Here is a 19,003-nt window from a genome sequence, read left to right as displayed (position 1 = left end):
TTCATGTGTTCTTTAGGCATTTCAGCTGCCACCTCAGCTAAGGGTCCACTGAGCTGCGGCCTCAGCTCTACCATGTATTGGTCAGTAGAGATGCTGTACCCAAGGCAGGCCCTTTCGAAGTTTTCTAAGAAGGCCTCAGTATCATCACCTGCCTTGTAGGTGGGGAACTTTCTGGGATGGGAAGTGGTACCTGGAGAAGGATTGCTAGGGTTTGTTGGTATATTCTGCTGGGCCTTTATCCTCTCCATCTCCTCCACATGCTTCCTTGCCTCCATTTCCCTTTTGTGGGCAGCCTCCTGTACCTCCTTCTCCAGCCGCATGAGTTCTATCTGTCTTTCATGTTCCCTTTGTTTTTCCTCAGCCTGAAATTTGGCTAATTCCAGCTGTAGTCGAGCTGAGGATTTGGTCATTCTAACCTCTCTGTTTTTAACTAACTTTACACCCGAGGTTTAGAAATAAACAAACAAAACTTGGCTGTAAAATTTTGCTGTGCTGGAATAGAATACCTATTCTCTGATAGTGATTGTCAGCCTACAGAAAAAGACAATTCCCTTGTCTCTGCTCTGGGCCCAAATTAAAGCAAAAACCCTCCAACTACTTGGAAACCTGCTTACCCAGCCCAACGAAGAAAAAAAAAAATTTCTTTTCAAACCTGTGCTCCTTGTAAAACAAAAAAAAAAATCAAAATCCTAAAAAAAACCCTGCCACTTTTGTCTCCAGGCAAATGGGTAGAGCACACACCCCCTATTTACTTTTAGGAAGAAAAGAAAAAAAAAAACAAACCTCTGGGTTGGAAGACTGTGAATTTCCCTGCAGGAGTTAAGTACCCTGCCTCCAGGCAAATGAAACCTGCAATTCACAAGAGAATCCCCTTTTGTCTCTGCTTGGCCACAAAGCAGAGAGAAACCAAGCTGCTTTCAGTTTCAAAGCTGCCTTCTGGACTTCCTAAAAATTCCTTTTTAAAATCTGTATTTCTAGTTCAAAAAATCTCAACTGGATCTCAAAATGATTTCAGGTTAATCCCACCACTGTGCCACCATGTCAAGGTTCCTCCCCCACTCTGAACTCTAGGGTACAGATGTGGGGACCTGCATGAAAAACCTCCTAAGCTTATCTTTACCAGCTTAGGTCAAAACTTCCCCAAGGTACAAAATATTACCCCCGTTATCCTTGGAATGGCCGCTACCACCACCAAACTAATACTGGTTACTGGGGAAGAGCTGTTTGGACGCGTCCTTCCCCCCAAAATACTTCCCAAAACCTTGCACCCCACTTCCTGGACAAGGTTTGGTAAAAAGCCTCACCAATTCGCCTAGGTGACTACAGACCCAGACCCTTGGATCTTAAGAACAATGAACAATCCTCCCAACACTTGCACTCCCCCTTTCCTGGGAAATGTTGGATAAAAAGCCTCACCAATTTGCATAGGTGACCACAGACCCAAACCCTTGGATCTGAGAACAATGAAAAAGCATTCAGTGTTTTACAAGAAGACCTTTAATAAAAAATAGAAGTAAATAGAAATAAAGAAATCCCCCCTGTAAAATCAGGATGGTAGATATCTTACAGGGTAATTAGATTCAAAAACATAGAGAACCCCTCTAGGCAAAACCTTAAGTTACAAAAAAGATACACAGACAGAAATAGTTATTCTATTCAGCACAATTCTTTTCTCAGCCATTTAAAGAAATCATAATCTAACACATACCTAGCTAGATTACTTACTAAAAGTTCTAAGGCTCCATTCCTGTTCTGTCCCTGGCCAAGACGACTACAGACAGACACACAAACCCTTTGTTTCTCTCCCTCCTCCCAGCTTTTGAAAGTATCTTGTCTCCTCATTGGTCATTTTGGTCAGGTGCCAGCGAGGTTACCTTTAGCTTCTTAACCCTTTACAGGTGAGAGGAGCTTTCCCCTGGCCAGGAGGGATTTCAAAGGGGTTTACCCTTCCCTTTATATTTATGACAATATGCTTCCATCTGGTTTTGTGTGACACAGTGTTCTACTGTAGCAGTAATTTCTAAAGCAAAAGTTGAGATCTAATGTGTGTCTGAATTTTCTGCTTTTGACGCGTATAGTAATTGCAGGTATCAAAAGAGTGAGGCAGAAAACTGGTAAAAGCATGGGCTTATTTTTAATGCAACTTTATGTAAAAAGATAATAACATAATTAAGAAATGATGAATAAATAATTCTCAATACAGGGTAAATCAAGAGTAACTCCAGTGATGTCAATGGAATTGCACCAGTGTAAAAGTGATAAGAGAGGAGAATCAGAGCCATTAATTCTGATATCAGTAAAAATTTGTACTTATAAAGCACCTGTTATCCAAAGTTCTTACTGTGTTTTACATCCACATCTCTGAAAGATACAGTATTTTACTAATTTTAGAAATGTTAAAATAAACCACACAGAGATTAAGCCCCCCACAACAGTGTGTGCACTTCTGCCTTGCACCCGAATTGCACAAGCAAAGTGCTGATGTGTTCATGAAGCAGGAATTTGCACAGGCACATAATTTTCCAGGTTTCCACCCCAGTTTTCACATATCCCATAGATGTTCTGTGTACACTTTTGCATGTACATCTTTAAAAATCCAAGTCCAAGTTACTCACGCAATAGTGATAGGTAGCAAATAAATGGTAGAACTGGAAATACAATCCAGCAACCCTTTTCTACCACTTCAACACACAAGTAACTCTCACTGACTTCAATGGCAGTTATTTATATCATTCCTGGGTGGGAGGGAATCCTGTCGGCTAGTCCCTGGTTAAGCCTCTTTCTTTTGATCCAATTTCCTATTACTTTCTAGATAATAATTGCAGGTTATTAAACTAATGACACTGTCATAACATTATATATGTAGTCAATTATTTAAAGATATGAAATTGAATTTGGATAAATTCAGATCTTTGGCTTGTCAGTTAAACCCACAAAAAATAAATGTAATTTTCACCCATGGATAAATTAACATAAAGGTATCTAAAACAGGGCCAGATCCATCCACTATTTATAAAACATAAGACCAGCAAAAGTTAGTACACTGACTGTATGTGTCACAGACAAAAGCTTTCTGTGGCTCTAAAGCTAATGCAAAAGACAGAGCTTTCTTGGGGGCCCATCAGAGACTGTGGAACAAGCTCCAAAAGGAACTAAGGATCATCACAAACCTCACCATCTACTTTTCCAAGTGCAATCTTTGACCTGCCTTCTCTAAAACACACACAGAGCAGTGCATACATTTAACACACACAAAATCAAGCCCCCAAACTCTACCAAAACAAAATGTTATACCATGCACACAATTCTCGCCCCGGAGAAAGGATGAGGGAGAGAAAACAAACCACATGTGACAGATGTCAGTCATGTCACTTAATGCACTACTGGAAGACGCTCAGATACTATGGTGATGAGGGCTATTTAAGAACCTGTACTATACAAAAGAGAACAGAAAATTTATGGGTCAGATTCTGATCTTGGTGTAAATCTGGAGTAACTCCACTGAAGATAATGAAGTTGCTCTGGATTTACACCAGTGTAACTGAGATCAGAATCAGGCACGTTATATGATTACTAGCTGTAAGATAATCTCTTTTATATTAGGTGTAGGTCCAACTATACTTTCAACCAAAATACAGAACTTTCTAGTATTTTTCACTACATTTCTTGCCTTGTTTTCTAGGCTTTTACATGTTAGAATTTTATGAATATGAGTAAACTGACAGAGCTGCAGCCTTTTGAAATTAAAGTCAATATCACATTAAGGCTGTGGCAAAACCCTGAGTATCAGTCTCTGTAATTTATGTAACAAAACCTTTATAAACAAATGAACTTGGAAAATGAACAGAAACACCAATGAAATAAAATAATGACTGTGTTTGTTAAATGAATGAAGCTATTAGGGGAATGAAGCTGCTTACTAATTCATGCATATGCTGCATAACGACTTTTTTAACACTGACTTTTTTTTTTAAGTCAGCCAAAAAGAAATCCCCCTACAATTCATTATTCCATTGCTGCAGGATTTTGTATTAATGAAACCTTAGCATTGTGGAACCACAGGTATATTAAGGTCAAATGAACACTGCAACTTCCTCCCAAGCATCTTGTCATAATTTTAAACTCACGAAGGGCGGTTCACTTTACACGTGAGGAGGAAGAGAGTGAGCGATGCAGAAGAAATGGATAAACCCTATTCTGAAAAGTTCTCCACAAGCACACAACATTGAGCATCAAGAACATTTTTCAACTAATCTAGTTACTAATGCCTCAGTTTCCATATTAGTGCAGGCTAAAAAGCATTCCATCATGTTGTTATTTTCTTCAGCTATAGCTCACATCAAGATGCACCTATCCAATGCAAAATTTAACTACGTAAAGGAGAGAAAGGAGAATGACGGGATGACAGAGGCACTCTTTGTGTTCCAGTTGCTGATTGACAATACTGCCATCCCTTAACATGGTTTTATTTAGTTATTACAACCATCTCTCTGTAAATGACACTTAGGATTATTTAAGATTATGTTGTAATCCTTTTAATCCTCGGTGCTTTAAATTTCAGGCTAAACACCAAAGAGCAAACTAGCACTTAGCAGAAATGTTTAAAGCATGTGATTTGAACATAAATCTTCTTTTATTCACCACATCTCTGATGAAGACCTAGAGCATCACATCAGTTAGCCACAGAGAACAATACAGTATCTCACTGCAAATTGCTCTGTTTGCTCAGATTTTGTTGAAACTGCTTCAAAGTAGTTCTGTTTACTGATGCTATATCATCAACAAAATAAACAAAGGCAAGTCATGCTGCAGGACACTGCTATGCACTACTTGATGAAACTGAAGTGTTCAAAATGCACAGAAATAAGCTATTGTGCACACATTTTAAATTAATTAGGCCTCGTTCTGATCAGATTTACCTTAGTTTAGAAAAGGAATAACTCCATTAAAAACAGTGAAGTTAAACATGTGCAAGATCAGAATCCAATCCCAAAACCTTCCTGCCTGAACTTCATTTGCTGTAGGTTTATATATTTTTCCACCCAGATAATATGGAAATTTTTCCATCCATATTAATTAATTATGTATAGTCCATCTCTTTGTTGGCATGCGTTTACTAAGACATGTACATGTCTTAGTTAGAACTCAAATTCCACATTTCCTGTAACTTTGGGTGTTGGATTTTCTTTAACACAAAATCTCAATAGTCATTTTCTATTTGTAAACTATAATTCTTATAAGACCAAAGAGATTGAAGTGTTCTCCGACTGGTTTTTGAATGTTATAATTCTTGACGTCTGATTTGTGTCCATTTATTCTTTTACGTAGAGACTGTCCAGTTTGGCCAATGTACATAGCAGAGGGGCATTGCTGGCACATGATGGCATATATCACATTGGTAGATGCGCAGGTGAACGAGCCTCTGACAGTGTGGCTGATGTGATTAGGCGCTATGGTGGTCTCCCCTGAATAGATATGTGGACACAGTTGGCAACGGGCTTTGTTGCAAGGATAGGTTCCTGGGTTAGTGTTTTTGTTGTGTGGTGTGTGGCTACTGGAGAGTATTTCTTTCAGGTTGGGGGGCTGACTGTAAGCAAGTACTGGCCTATCTCCCAAGATCTGTGAGAGTGATGGGTCTTCCTTCAGGATAGGTTGTAGATCCTTGATGATGCGCTGGAGAGGTTTTAGATGGGGGCTGAAGGTGATGGCTAGTGACGTTCTGTTATTTTCTTTGTTGGGCCTGTCCTGTAGTAGGTGACTTCTGGGTACTCTTCTGGCTCTGTCAATCTGTTTCTTCACTTCAGCAGGTGGGTATTGTAGTTCTAAGAATGCTTGATAGAGATCTTGTAGGTGTTTGTCTCTGCCTGAGGAGTTAGAGCAAATGCGGTTGTTTTGTAGAGCTTGGCTGTAGACAATGGATCGTGTGATGTGGTCTGGATGAAAGTTGGAGGCATGTAGGCATGAACCAGTCGGAGAACACTTCAATCTCTTTGGTCACTCGATTACAGACCTAAAAGTGGCAATTCTTCAACAAAAAAACTTCAAAAACAGACTCCAAAGAGAGACTGCTGAATTGGAATTAATTTGCAAACTGGATACAATTAATTTAGGCTTGAATAAAGACTGGGAGTGGATGTGTCATTACACAAAGTAAAACTATTTCCCCTTGTTTATTTCCCCTCTCACTGTTCTTGTAAAGTGCTGGAAGTGGCCCACCTTGATTATCACTACAAAAGGTTCGCCCCCTCACCCCCGCTCTCCTGCTGGTAATAGCTCACCTTTCCTGGTCACTCTTGTTACAGTCTGTATGGTAACACCCATTGTTTCATGTTCTCTGTGTATATAAAATCTCCCCACTATATTTTCCACTGTATGCATTCGATGAAGTGAGCTGTAGCTCACGAAAGCTTATGCTCTAATAAATTTGTTTGTCTCCCAGGTGCCACAAGTCCTCCTTTTCTTTTTATGGATAGAGACTAACACGGCTGCTGCTCTGAAACCTGCTTTATTATTCAGTTTGTAATGAAATGAAAACCCACTGATCATGCTTTGTTGCCATGCTTTTGGACATATAATCATATTTATTCTGATAATTTCAGAGTTAGGCTAGCTAATGTAGCTAATCAAATAGCAGTGCAAGTAATCTAGATTTCGTTTTCCAGCAAAGCCTTTCAGATTCTTTCCAATCCAAAAGAATAATGAATAGGTAGATATTCAAAGGATGGCTATATATTTTAAATAAATAAAACATCAAGAGTGTTTCCGGCACATTCAACATCCAAGTATAAGCCACTTTCCTCGGTTTCAAATCTCTGCCTGGACTCTCGTTTTACTCCCCTTTCTACTGTTTCCATTCATCTAGCACCGATCCTTTCAGTCCTTTCCCAAAATGTCACCACTTTTGGTACCAAATAACTCTTGCCATCTGGCACAGACTTCTAGTATATCTCCATGATCCATCTAAACGATGCTCCACCCTTTTAGGTTTATATTTCTGATTTCTCTCACACTCAGTTATTGGTCTTATGAACAAATGATTTCATGGTTTCAGAAGAGAACTGAGCCTGATTCTTCTCTATACTCATACTCAAAGAGTTCAGTGATCTCCATTAGCTCTGCTAATGTGTAAGGGTTTGCAGAATTTGGCTAAAGTTATATTTTATTACTTTTAGGGAGACAAAACTGAAGAATGAGAGCAATTGGTTGTTCACTCTACCAATATGTTCTATGGATTACCCAAGAATTGTCAAACCTCATATTTTATAAATCACTGTCAGATTTTAAGAGGATAGTTGCAAAAGCACCCAAGTGAGTTAGGTGCACATGTTCTATTGACTTTCAGTGGTCTTAAATCCTGTAGGTGCTTTCAAAAATATTCCCTTTACATCTTTAGATAGAATGGATCCAAATTATCTGTTGTACCCACAGTTGGTAGGTAAGGGATGAGCCCTTTCAGGAAGACAGTTATAGTCCCTGATTCTTTGTCTCACCCCAGTCACAGCTGCAAGTAAAAGCTGCCTGGTGACTACTCTAACACTTTCAAACTGGCAACAGTCCCTAAGGGAATTTGAACCAGCTGAAGATACCCAGAGCTCAGCACATGCCAGCTATGTCATATCCCCATTCGATATTCTGTCACACTAGTTGCTGTAGGATAGATGTCATGGAGCCTACTATGCCAGCTCTAAAAAAGGGCCTCACCTACAGGGCAGGGCTAGAAGCAGAATGGCCCATTCCTTGAAATCATTCTAATCCAGTAGAGATCATGGAGGCTCACCTATGGAGCAGACCTGTGGAAGCATCACTGCTTCACTGTTGTAAAGACCTAAATTACTATATAGCCCAGTCTTCAAAGGTCTTGGCACAGCATATTAAGCAGTGTTTACTCTTACTTCTCTCCAACACGTAATCCACACCTACTCCTACCTTGGAAGCAATTCAATAACTTCTAGTGATGCCACGTGCAACCTGGGTAATTGACATGCACATTTTTTACTCCACCTGGCAGGAGTTATATGTCCTGAAGATGCATCCTCCCCTCCTCTTGTGTCCTAGATGCAGTGGGGCAAGTCTAGCACATACAGCTCTTCATGGATGACATGAGGAGCAGGACAGAGATCAAGGGGAGATGACTGAAGGGACAATGAACCTCTAAATAAGAGAATTAGGAAGGGTGAATAAGTTTGGTGACAGTAAGACCTAAATCTTTACCCAAAGTTCACACATTATTTTGAGGTTTGAAATAATTTTGTTACATTTCCCTTCTTCTACTAATCTTTGCTCACATCTCTGCTTGTTCTTCCCCCACTCCAGAAGCATAAATGGGAAAACATTGCAAAAAAGATGTCCCTTTGTGTGTAGACAAGATCTAAGTTTCAGATAGTGACCAATTCGGTGAAATAAAATACTGTTAAGCACAATTTTATACCCTCTTACCACCTAAATATATAGTCATCTCTTTTGTAAGGCTACTGTTAACTGACTCCCATATTTACCAAACTCACACTGTATAAACTTTACCTTACTGTAAAACCAGGGTATGAACTAGAGGTACACTAGTTGCCTTACTAAAATAAATCAATTTAATATATAAATAACAGCTGAAGAAAGGAAAGTTCTCATTGTTAGATCCTCGCTACTGAAGCCCTATATAAAATTCCAAATCCTCGGATAGAAAAAATTATAGCTCTTGATTCAACTCCCATGACATCAACAAAAGCCTTTCCATTGATTTCAATCGGTGTTGGACTGGGTCCCTATAGTGGAAGTGTTGTAACAACCTTTTTTTAGCATCCAGATCCTGGAATGTCAACCCTAGAATAATGCCTTTCTCATCCTTGAAAGGCATTTATCTTGCCATTCAATGAAATGGCATTTGAATGGAAAAAAAAATTAAGCAACATTGTTTTCCATACAATAAAATGATCAGCACATGAGAAATATATAAACTTCTGAATTGGCTCTGATGGATGCCAGGTTCTTCTCCTTCCAGCCCTCTCCACTCAGGAATGAACCTGGGTCATCACAGCCGTGAGCAGCAATAAAAATAAACAGAGTAACCACACTCAGTTGGATCAGAGCTTAAATAAGCAATTTGAGAAAGTTCTGTTTATGGAAGTTCTTTAGGTCAAGGATTCCAGGCTTAAACCCAAAGCAATTACCTGCTAAGTTTTAAAAACAAATTGAATGTGGAACATTAATCAATAAATCAACAGGTTCTCAAGTGTTTTTAGTAGATTCAATCATCAGGACTCGTTAGCCTAGAAAAAAATAGTAAACTGAGGCTGGATAAAATGTTACGCTTTTAAATTTGTTTAAGAAACAAGTTCTGTATTAGATCAATCTGTAGTTACTAAAATATCTAATCACAGAAATAAAACCTAGTTCTTTACCTTAAAGACTTTGTACCCAAAGGGAGAATGAAATGAACAAATTCCCTCTTACCTGAAAGACATTCTTTCTACTAGATTTCTCTGTAGTCCATTCAATTTGAGCGCCACACAAATCCACCCATTCTGGTTTATATCCTGCTTTCTGCAAATAAAAATTAAATACAAAATATAAATTGAATGTACAGATATGGGGACAGTTGCCAGATAAAAAGAGAGTGGATCAAGTTCAACTGGCAGAGAATTCGAGCATTGTTGCTAGCACCACTCTGAAGGGCCTATTAATCCTCCCTTTAATACAATATATATCCCTTTTTCAGGGTTCTCAGTGGGAATTACATGTGTGTGTATGTGTGTGTGTGTTATTTTAAAAAATCATTGGGCTATTTCCTAATTAAAGCAAAAGAAAAAAAATGATGGATATTTCCTATTTTTTGTAATGCTTACTTTGCACCACTGAACCTGAAAAATGCTTGTGCAGAATAGATTAGTTCTCACTGATAGAGCTGGAAAGAACTGAGACTGTAGAAGAATGTGTACTTCAGCTCCACAGTAGGCCATCTTTTTATCTGAGCAAGTTACCACGGTCTCAATCCCATGAGATGCCCACATCTGTGAGTTCCACAAAAGTCAACAGGTTTGAGATGCACTAAGTATCTCTCAGGAGCTATTTAACACCTTACAGGCCATCACACATCCCAGACAATAATACTTAAAAAAAAAATTAGTTCCATAAAGTTCCTTCTGCGTTTGGTGAGGGCAGTAGCTGACCGATGTTAATAGTCACCTTGACTCATCTTTTTTGTCCCTCATTTTTACTACTACTAGTACAACTACTTATATAAGGTTTGTCATCAGTAGATCTCAAAGCACTTTACAAAGGAGGACAGTATCATTTTGCCCTTTCAGATGGGGAAACTGAGGCATGAGGGGGGCCGAGACAAATAGGAATACAACTTAGGTCTCCTGAGTCCCAGTTCAGTGCTCTATCCACTAGGCCATGTTGCTACTTTAAACAATTCTAACATTAAGAGTGACATCGGTTGTAAAGAAAACTAAATGGCAGCAGGCACCATGGCGATTCCAGCACAATCACACTTTTCAGCTTCCTAAAAATGCTCACTAAATTTCTCTGACATTGTTATTAATGGCTAAAAAACATGTATTTCCAGAGTTGCTTTGAATTGGGTAAAAGAAAGGATCAATCTGTGTTGAGAGAAGCACAGTAAAAAATCATGGTAAAAAGCTTTGCATTCAGGGAACCTGGCATTTTTCAGGACTGGAGTTATAATTATACTCATAATTTGCCAAACCACAACACTTCCATGTCTCAGGACCATTGGCAATAACAGGCCCTATAATTGGTCTTTGTTCCTTGTTTCCAAAAGGGAAAAAAAAGATATGTTATTCAAAAGAGAAGGAGCTAAAGCTAAAGCACTAGGCTGGAAGAAATAGGTACATTCTGTGGGGTATTGAGGACTGTCATTTAAAAGTGAGGAAGGGAGGGTTCCTGGTTCTGCTTGCAGACTCAGGGGCTCTGCAGGAAGTTGTGCAGTGCACTCAGAATTACTCTGTAAAAGCCAGCATAAAAGCAATGTGGGTTGAGTTGTGCCTGTCTGCCATAAGGTGTAGCCTGTTTTCTCTTTCTCTGTTTTTGGGTTATTGTGTGTTAAAAACATAAATACTCATACTGGAAAGTTACAGTGTAACACTGCTTTGTTTTTAGAATCCAGAATTTTATCTAATTTCTCAGTGTGTATGCTATGAAGTTAACAGGTTCCATATCTAACTCTGCCACAGACTTCCTGTTTAGCCTTTGACAAGCAGCTTAACCTCCCTAAACCTCAATTTCTCCATCTGCAAAATGGTAATATTGATACTTAATTTCACAAGGATGTTGTGAAGCTTAATTAATTTTTTTAAGCATTTTGAGATCTTCAGATCGAAGATTTTGAGGGGCAAATTATTATTACAAGCCAAATATTTTAATAGAAATGTCCAAGTTACAAAATTCTGTACTGCACAACTTTTAGAAATATATATGTACACACCATATTCATGGGACAGATCAATCACTCCAACTGTAAAATCGATAGCAGGGGCTCAGAGACAGGAATATCTATGAAGCACCTGTCAAGGATTCCATCCAAATTGCTCTGTCAACCTCTATCAAGGTTTGCACTCCCACAGAATAGACATGTGCAGTTCCCTGGGGAACTGGTGCAGATTTTGTCAGACAAATTTGTTTGCTCCCTCTCTTTGGATAAAATCACAAAGTTATTGGCTGTGCCTCCAAATACTTACATATCTAGGGTGAAGGAAAAGACTACCCACTCAACCAAAATTTGGAAGGTGTAAACACCAGTGAACGAAAGAAAATCTTGGAAAAATATAAGAAAAAAAGGAAGAAAGTAAAATTTTGGATGAGATCAGGATAAAGCTCCTTGACAGTGAGATCACAGAATCATAGATATGTAGGGCTGGAAGGGACCTAAAAAGGTCATCAAGTGCACTCCCCTGCACTGAGGTTGAACCATGTAAAGGTAGATCATCCAACCTGTTCTTAAAATCCTCCAAAGATAGGGTTTCCACAACCTCCCTTGCAAGCCTATTCCAAAGCTTAACTATCCTGATAGAAAGTTTTTCCTAATATCTGACATAACACTTCCTTGCTGCAGAATAAGCACATTACTTCTTATCCTACTCCAGGGGACATGGAGAACAACTGATCGCTATCCTTGTATATACTGTAATATACTTGAAGACTATTATTAGGTCCCCCCTCAGTCTTCTTTTCTCAAGACTAAATGTGCCCAGTTTTTTTAACCTTTTCCTGATAGGTCAAGTTTCCTAAACCTTTTCTCACTTTTGTTGCTCTCCGCTGGACTCTCTCCAATTTGGCCACATCTTTCCTAAGTATGGGACCCAGAATTGGACACAGTGCTCCCTCAGTTTCCCCATCCCATCAGTTTCCCCATTCCTCAGTTTTCCCATCCCACAGTGCCTCAGTTTCTCCATCTGTAAAATGGAGACAATGATACTGACCTCCTCTGAAAAGTGCTTTGAGATGTCTGGATGAAATTCACTATATTAGAGCTAGGTATCATTATTACCAAAATGGATCTCCAGAGGAAACATGTGGCCCCTATTTAAGTCTACAGGAAGTCCATGAACATGTCTGAAAGTAGAATATGGCCTTGTGTTGTCCTACGTGCTGTACGCTTCACAGTCTGCTTCATAAGCATGTAGGCATAACTAACACATCCTATAATTGAGTGAGTTAAAGCTACCATGAGAGACCTAATAATTAATTACCTTGCTTTGTGCTTTTCAGTCAGACCATTTATGTTATATCAATGTTGTTGGTGGGGGTTATACTGTAAATTGATATAAGTGTCTGTTACAATGAAATCTTCCTCTGCATGAATATGGATTTAGGAGGCATTTACAAGGCAGTTTGCACATGCGTTAAATATCCTCTATTCAATAAACTCTTCAGAAAAACACTGCACTCATCCTTCTCTCGGTCAAAATTACAAATCTTTGAAAACAGAATTTTACGTAGGGAATTCTTGACAGCCTGATACAAGCAGAAGCTAGGAATGGAGCTATGATCCTTTTTGATCATGTTATCAATTTAAAATACAAAAAAATAGGAGTTCAACAGGTTTTGTGACTTCTATAAAGTGGAATGAAATACAGATTTTTGACTAGGAATGATCAAGTCAGGAGCAAAAAATACAAATTCATTAAACCATTGCATTTCCTTTGTATTTTTATTAATATTTTAACAGTTTTTTAAACAACCATCTCTCAATCTCTCCTTTTATGCTTTACACTAACATTTTTTCTAATTAATACTAATGATGAGGCCATACGTCAGTGCTAACTTGAAAAGAACAATGGGCCCGATCCTTCTGTCATTGAAGTCAACAACAATTTTATTACTATCTTATCTGGGATCAGGCCCTATATCTGCAATAGGGATACAAAAGCAAGGAATAACACAGTAAACTGTGTGGCTAAAGGTAAAATCAATTCTGTGTATTAGATTATTATTAAAAACTATGGTAAATATATATTTAAATTGCCAATAAACATTACTTCTTCAGCATTAAGAGAGGGATTATGTGTATGTGATTTCATTTCCCCCCTCATGTTGCCTGAGTGACTTTACAGTGAAGTATTGTTCTTTTTATCATGATTCATCGTTATTTTAAATTTTCACTTTATATACAGTACTTAAGAATTAATGAATTAATAACCTTATAATCCAAAGCAGTATTTATCTTTTTGTTAAATCACATCATTTTCCTGTTATAAATAAAATTGCTATGTTATTAAATTCAGACTACAATGAATGAACATTGACTTTATTGCATTATTTAATTAATGGTTGAGTTCCCCCTTTGCCGAAATAAACAATATTTGAAAAAAAAATCAGTAAACAAATGATTCTTAATGAAGTTTATTATATTATTCCTTTTCAGCTGTCAAAATTATAGCAGGATGAATGGGTTTAAAAAAACAAACATTGCATTAGATGCATCAGATAGAGTCAGCTTGCCTGGATTTAGCTACTTTGAGCAGGAACTTCTCTGATGCGTTAGGTTTGGGTTTGACATGTTGGATTATGACATAATTGGCAGTGATTGTCATCTACTGTTTCCCCATGTAAAATATTTGACAGTACAGCAAAAAAAAAAAAAAAAGCAAGTTCAAATCTGCAGTCCACATTTTTGATGTATTTCTGAACTTTCAGACTAATAGCCCAAAAGCCAAAGTCTAGCTCATTTTTGTTTTGTCCCCAAAATACACAAACATACAGCAACATTAATTCATGCCTGTAATTTTGTTCCAGGTAAATACTGCTGCCATAGCCCCACCACCTAAAAGATCATTTCTGGGAGAGGAAGACTAATCTTAGTGAGGGGATGTGTATGGGGCTATGGTAAGATCAGAGGGAACACATGCTGAAATGGGTCATGACATGAGATGTGACAAAATGAGGAAGGCCAGCAAAGAGAAAGGAGAGGATTGGGCCAGGACCTGGAAAGTTACCGCAAATGGTTTCTCAGTTTGGTCATGTGCACATAATGGTTGTTCTGCTAAATTTGACCTTTTATAAAAAAAAAAGTAAGACAAAGATACAAGGATGTGAATATTATTTCACTGACACTGAGCACTGCTGAAGAAGTGCATTTTCAGGGCAGGCTGTTGGCTTGGAATGAACTGCTGTTTCATAAGATGTAAATACTTATTTCATATTTAAATAGAGTTAGATTTAGATTTGGACCATATCCTCATTCTCTGGTAAGGTCCATTTGCACCACTCATTAAACAGCCCTAAAGGAGCTGATGAAAATTCTTCCAGTGTGGGGGAATCTTGGACTAACATAAAAATATGTTGCTTTTACTCAAGCCTCTAAGTCTCCTGTCATACAGGAAGGCAAGAAGCCTGCAGAGGGCCTGGAGGAGATGTGAGGGGGGTTGGAGAAAGTGGGGGTGGGGTTGGAGTATATATAATACACTCTAACAAACATCAGGTGGTGGAATGGTCCTCACTTTTTTGCTAGGTCTGGCTCAACACCGTGGCTGGCCTCGCATCCTGGAAGATGAAAAGGGAGCAAACAGCCACCTTTCTTTCCCCTGCCTAAGATGTGCCATGTGTGAGTTCAGTGCAGCTCATGACCTTCATGGAATCCACATCTAACAGGTGATCTTTTCTGGTCTAGTTTTAAATATCTGGCAAACCCAAAGATGAATTTTCTCTCAACTTTGGAATTTCAGGCCTGACCCTGTACCAAATTGATTTAATGGAATTTTAACTAGAGGGGGTGCAAGATTAAGTATTTGGAACCTGAATCTACAAGGTGTGGAGTCCTTCCTGAAAGCAGCTGAGCATCCTCAATACCCTTGTAGGGTAAGCCCTTACCCATGTGGGGGAGGGAGCTGTGCCAACTGATAGAGTAGGATTCAGCCAAAGATCACGTATAGATCCTCTGAGAGGCTATAGCTTGACTTCGGAGTTGTTCTGCTATGGCAACAAACAGACTAGATGACTTTCTGATCAGTTTTATTCGCTGCAGGTAAAATGCCAATGCTCATCTTACATCAAGGAAATGGAGTCTTCTCTCTTCACCAGAACATGGGCTTTGGAAAAAAACAAAGGTAAGTGAATTGACTAGTTTATGTGATATTTTAAAATTATCATAGGAGTGAATTTTGAGTGTTCTCATAGCCAGACTTTGTCCTTATGGAATTAGTGCTCCGAGTTCACCTACCCTTCTGGGTGAGGTGATGACAACCCAGAAGGTAACCTTTATTGATGGCTGAGATGTCAAACATGTAGTTAACAGTTTAACGGGTGACTGAGTGAGTGCCAAAAGTACTAAGTTAAGGTTCCAGGAGGAGTAGGTTTCTTTACTGGTGGAAATGTTCTGATCAGACCTTTCAAGAATTTTCAAACATATGGTGGTTACTGAATGAATAAAGATTGAGTAACTGTCCGATGGTGACTTACATGCATTGATTGCCACCAGACGAATCTGTAGCGAGCTAAGGGAAAAAGCTGTTGTCTTGAGAGTAAGAAACAACCGCTGCCTCTGGAAATATATGGTTTTGCTGCACCCAGATAGAGAAATGTTTCAACTGGGCTAGGTAACATTTTCTGATGGAATCCTTTCTGCTATTATTAAGAATGGTTTGCAGAGCTTTAAATCAGGAACATTCAAGGCTGGATGCTCACCCAAATACCAAGCCACGAGATGAAGTGCTTCATGGCTAGGGTTCTTGACTCTACCATACCGCTGAATCAAGAGATTCAGAAAGGAAAAGATGTTAATTGGCAGATGGGATGCCATTCATTGGAGGTTTGGAAACCAGATTTACCTGGCCCATTTAAGGATGATGAGGATAACTCATGTCCAGGCCTGTCAAATCTTCCATAGACCTCAAGGCATACCTTGAATGAGATGGGAGAGAAAGCATACCTCAAGTGATCTGACCAAGGCATTAGGAAAGCATCACCTCTGGAGTGCTTTCCTTGAGCTCCCCTGGAGGAGTATATGTTGTATTTCCTGTTTGTCAGAGTGGTTCCCCACTGAATGAAAATGCTGTTCAGTACTGTCTTGTGTATCTCTGACTTGTGATCACTGGTGAAATGCCTGCTCAAGCTGTCTGCCAGTGATTTCTGGGTTCTAGGAAAGTACACTGCCGATATGGCGATATGGTTCTTGACGCCTCAGTTCCACAAGGTGACTGCTTCTATACACAGAGATCTTGCTCATCCCTGCTTGTTAATGTAGAAGATGGTTCTCATGTTGTCAAACAGTATGAGTACACAGTGAAACTGTATGAATGGCAGGAAAAATTTACAAGTCTTTCAGACAGCCCAGAGTTCCAGAAGATTGATGTGCATTCTGGACTCTTGGCATTCTGGTCTCTTGGGCATCCAAGTGCCCTAGACCATATCAGTGTAGGATCCCAAGCCTATTATAGAGGCATCCATATTTAACATCTTGTCAGGTGTGGGGGATGGGAAAGGAATACATACATACACACTTGCTTGGGATTTTTCCACCAGTTATTGAGGTCCCCATCCTGGCAGGGATTGTCACTGTGATGTTCATGATGTGTTTGCTTGGTATATATACTGTTCAGAGCCAAGCCTGAAGGCAATGGAGGTGGAGGCTGAGGAATGGAATGAGGTAAGTTCATGACACGATGTGCCCCAAGAGAGAAAGGCAAGACTGGAAAGATGTTTGAGGGTTGTACATAACTTGGTCTATCAAGTTGCTCATGGTATGAAATCTGGCTATGAGGAGATAAGCTCTCAACCTGACTGAGTCTAAGGTCCCTCCTATGAATTCTATGGTTTGCATCAGAGTCAGAATAGACTTTTCCAAATTCACACAGACTTCTAGGGATGAAAGAAGCTAAAGCAGTGATGAAGCTAATGCAAGGGCTTCTAGATGTGTCCTGATAATGAGAAGTTCATTGTCTAAGTAGGAAAGATTGTGAAGCCACTTCATCTGAACTGTGCTGCTACTACTAGAAACACTTGGGTAAAGATTGTGGGTGCAGTTGCTAGACCAAATGGAATCACCTGTATTGATAGTGATCAGGACCCACAATAATACTAAGGGAATCTTCTGTGGACAAAGTGATTGTCCATGTGGAAGTATACATCTTTGATATCGAGAGCGGTGAACTACATGCTCTTTTCCAGGGATGGTATTATTGATGCCAGTTTAACATTACAGAATTTTAGTTTGAGAATAAAAACATTGAATTGGTGCAGAGCAAAAACAGGTCTTATTGCACTCCAATTGTGGGTAAGGAGTGCTAGATGGCCACCAATACGTAGGTGAGGATTGGGTGGCGATGACACCAACAGTGGCCAACAACTCCCAAGTGTCCTGTTGTGCGGTCTGAGGCCTTTTTCTGCATCAAAACAATGTAATATTGGGGTGTTTAGGAGGTGCTTCTGTCCTAATAGGACCCACCATTACCAGATAAAAAAACAGATCTTAAGACCTTTAAAGAAAACTTTGTTTGATGTCATTCTATCTGGCAAGGAATCACTTATCAATAGTTGTGACTGTGAAATCTATACTTTATGGTTTTACCTTTACAGTCTCTACTTCTCTATTGTTTATCTGGATGGTTTCTGTCTGTTGCATAGCTATTTTTGCAACATTTAAATCAACTAAGGCGGTGAGGTATGGTTGGTTAAATAATTGTTCATAATGGGCTAGAATTGGTGAAAAAGACTGTTTTGTAGTAGGTTATTTTAAAATGATTGGTTAAGGTATAGCTAAACAGGACTCAAGTTTAACTATATAATCTGGGTTTCAAAAGGAAGTCCTTTGGAATCTAACTCCAGGACACAGACCAAGATCAGAGCTGCCAGACCTCAACACTGTGCCGACCTTACTGTGCAGAAGCTGGAGCCGCAGATGATCTAATCTTGACTGACCATCAAGAACAGTTTATCTGCCTTATTGGGAGAGGTGAGCATTGTATATTTAGCATGTGTATTCTGTTTTGGTACCTGTTAAGAAATAGAGGTTAAGGATATTACTGTGTAAGGCTCTTTCACTGGTAAAACACCCTGCAAACCCACAGAAGATTACACCCTGAGCCCGAGGAAATGGGTAAAGGTTGCCCTGAGTCCTGGAACTGGAAAAGGGTGCATCACAATGGCAGTTGCCACTGCCCTTGAAGTAGCATCTATCACAACAACTGCAGATTGTAATGCAGGTCTGGCCAAGAGCTTGCCTTCATCACTAAGTGCCAGAAATTGACCTTTGTCTTGCTGAGGTAATTTGTCTTTAAAATCTAAGAACTTTGAATAATTCAGAAAATCAGACATAGACATCAGTGTCTGATAGTTCAACATGCTGAACTGGAGGCTGATTTCTTCCCCATCAAGTCCATACATTTGGCCTTCTTATCGGAGGGGATGGTTCTTGGATGTTGCTGCATTGATCTTTCTGTGGCAGCCTGAACAACTAGGGAGTTCGGTGCATGATGGTGAATAGAAACTCCATTGCCTTAGCCAGGACAAAGTAACATTTCTCATCCCTCTTGGGGTAAGGGCACATGTTGCT

At 39.3% G+C, this 19,003-nt stretch overlaps 1 protein-coding gene across 7 annotated transcripts in view; it reads right to left on the bottom strand.

Moving 5' to 3' along the window:
- The window catches only part of ARHGAP15 (Rho GTPase activating protein 15), a 463,932-nt gene that overhangs the window by 358,804 nt on the left and 86,125 nt on the right, over window positions 1-19,003 (bottom strand). For all 7 annotated transcript variants that reach the window (XM_073305398.2, XM_073305399.2, XM_073305401.2 and 4 more), the window contains one exon: window positions 9,445-9,534. In XM_073305398.2, coding sequence (XP_073161499.1) covers window positions 9,445-9,534 — 90 coding nt within the window. The remainder of the gene's footprint in view (window positions 1-9,444; window positions 9,535-19,003) is intronic.

The sequence above is a fragment of the Lepidochelys kempii genome, chromosome 11 (genome assembly GCF_965140285.1).
Source record: "Lepidochelys kempii isolate rLepKem1 chromosome 11, rLepKem1.hap1, whole genome shotgun sequence".
NCBI classification, from domain to species: domain Eukaryota; kingdom Metazoa; phylum Chordata; order Testudines; family Cheloniidae; genus Lepidochelys; species Lepidochelys kempii.
This window is presented reverse-complemented; position numbering and strand designations above follow the sequence as displayed.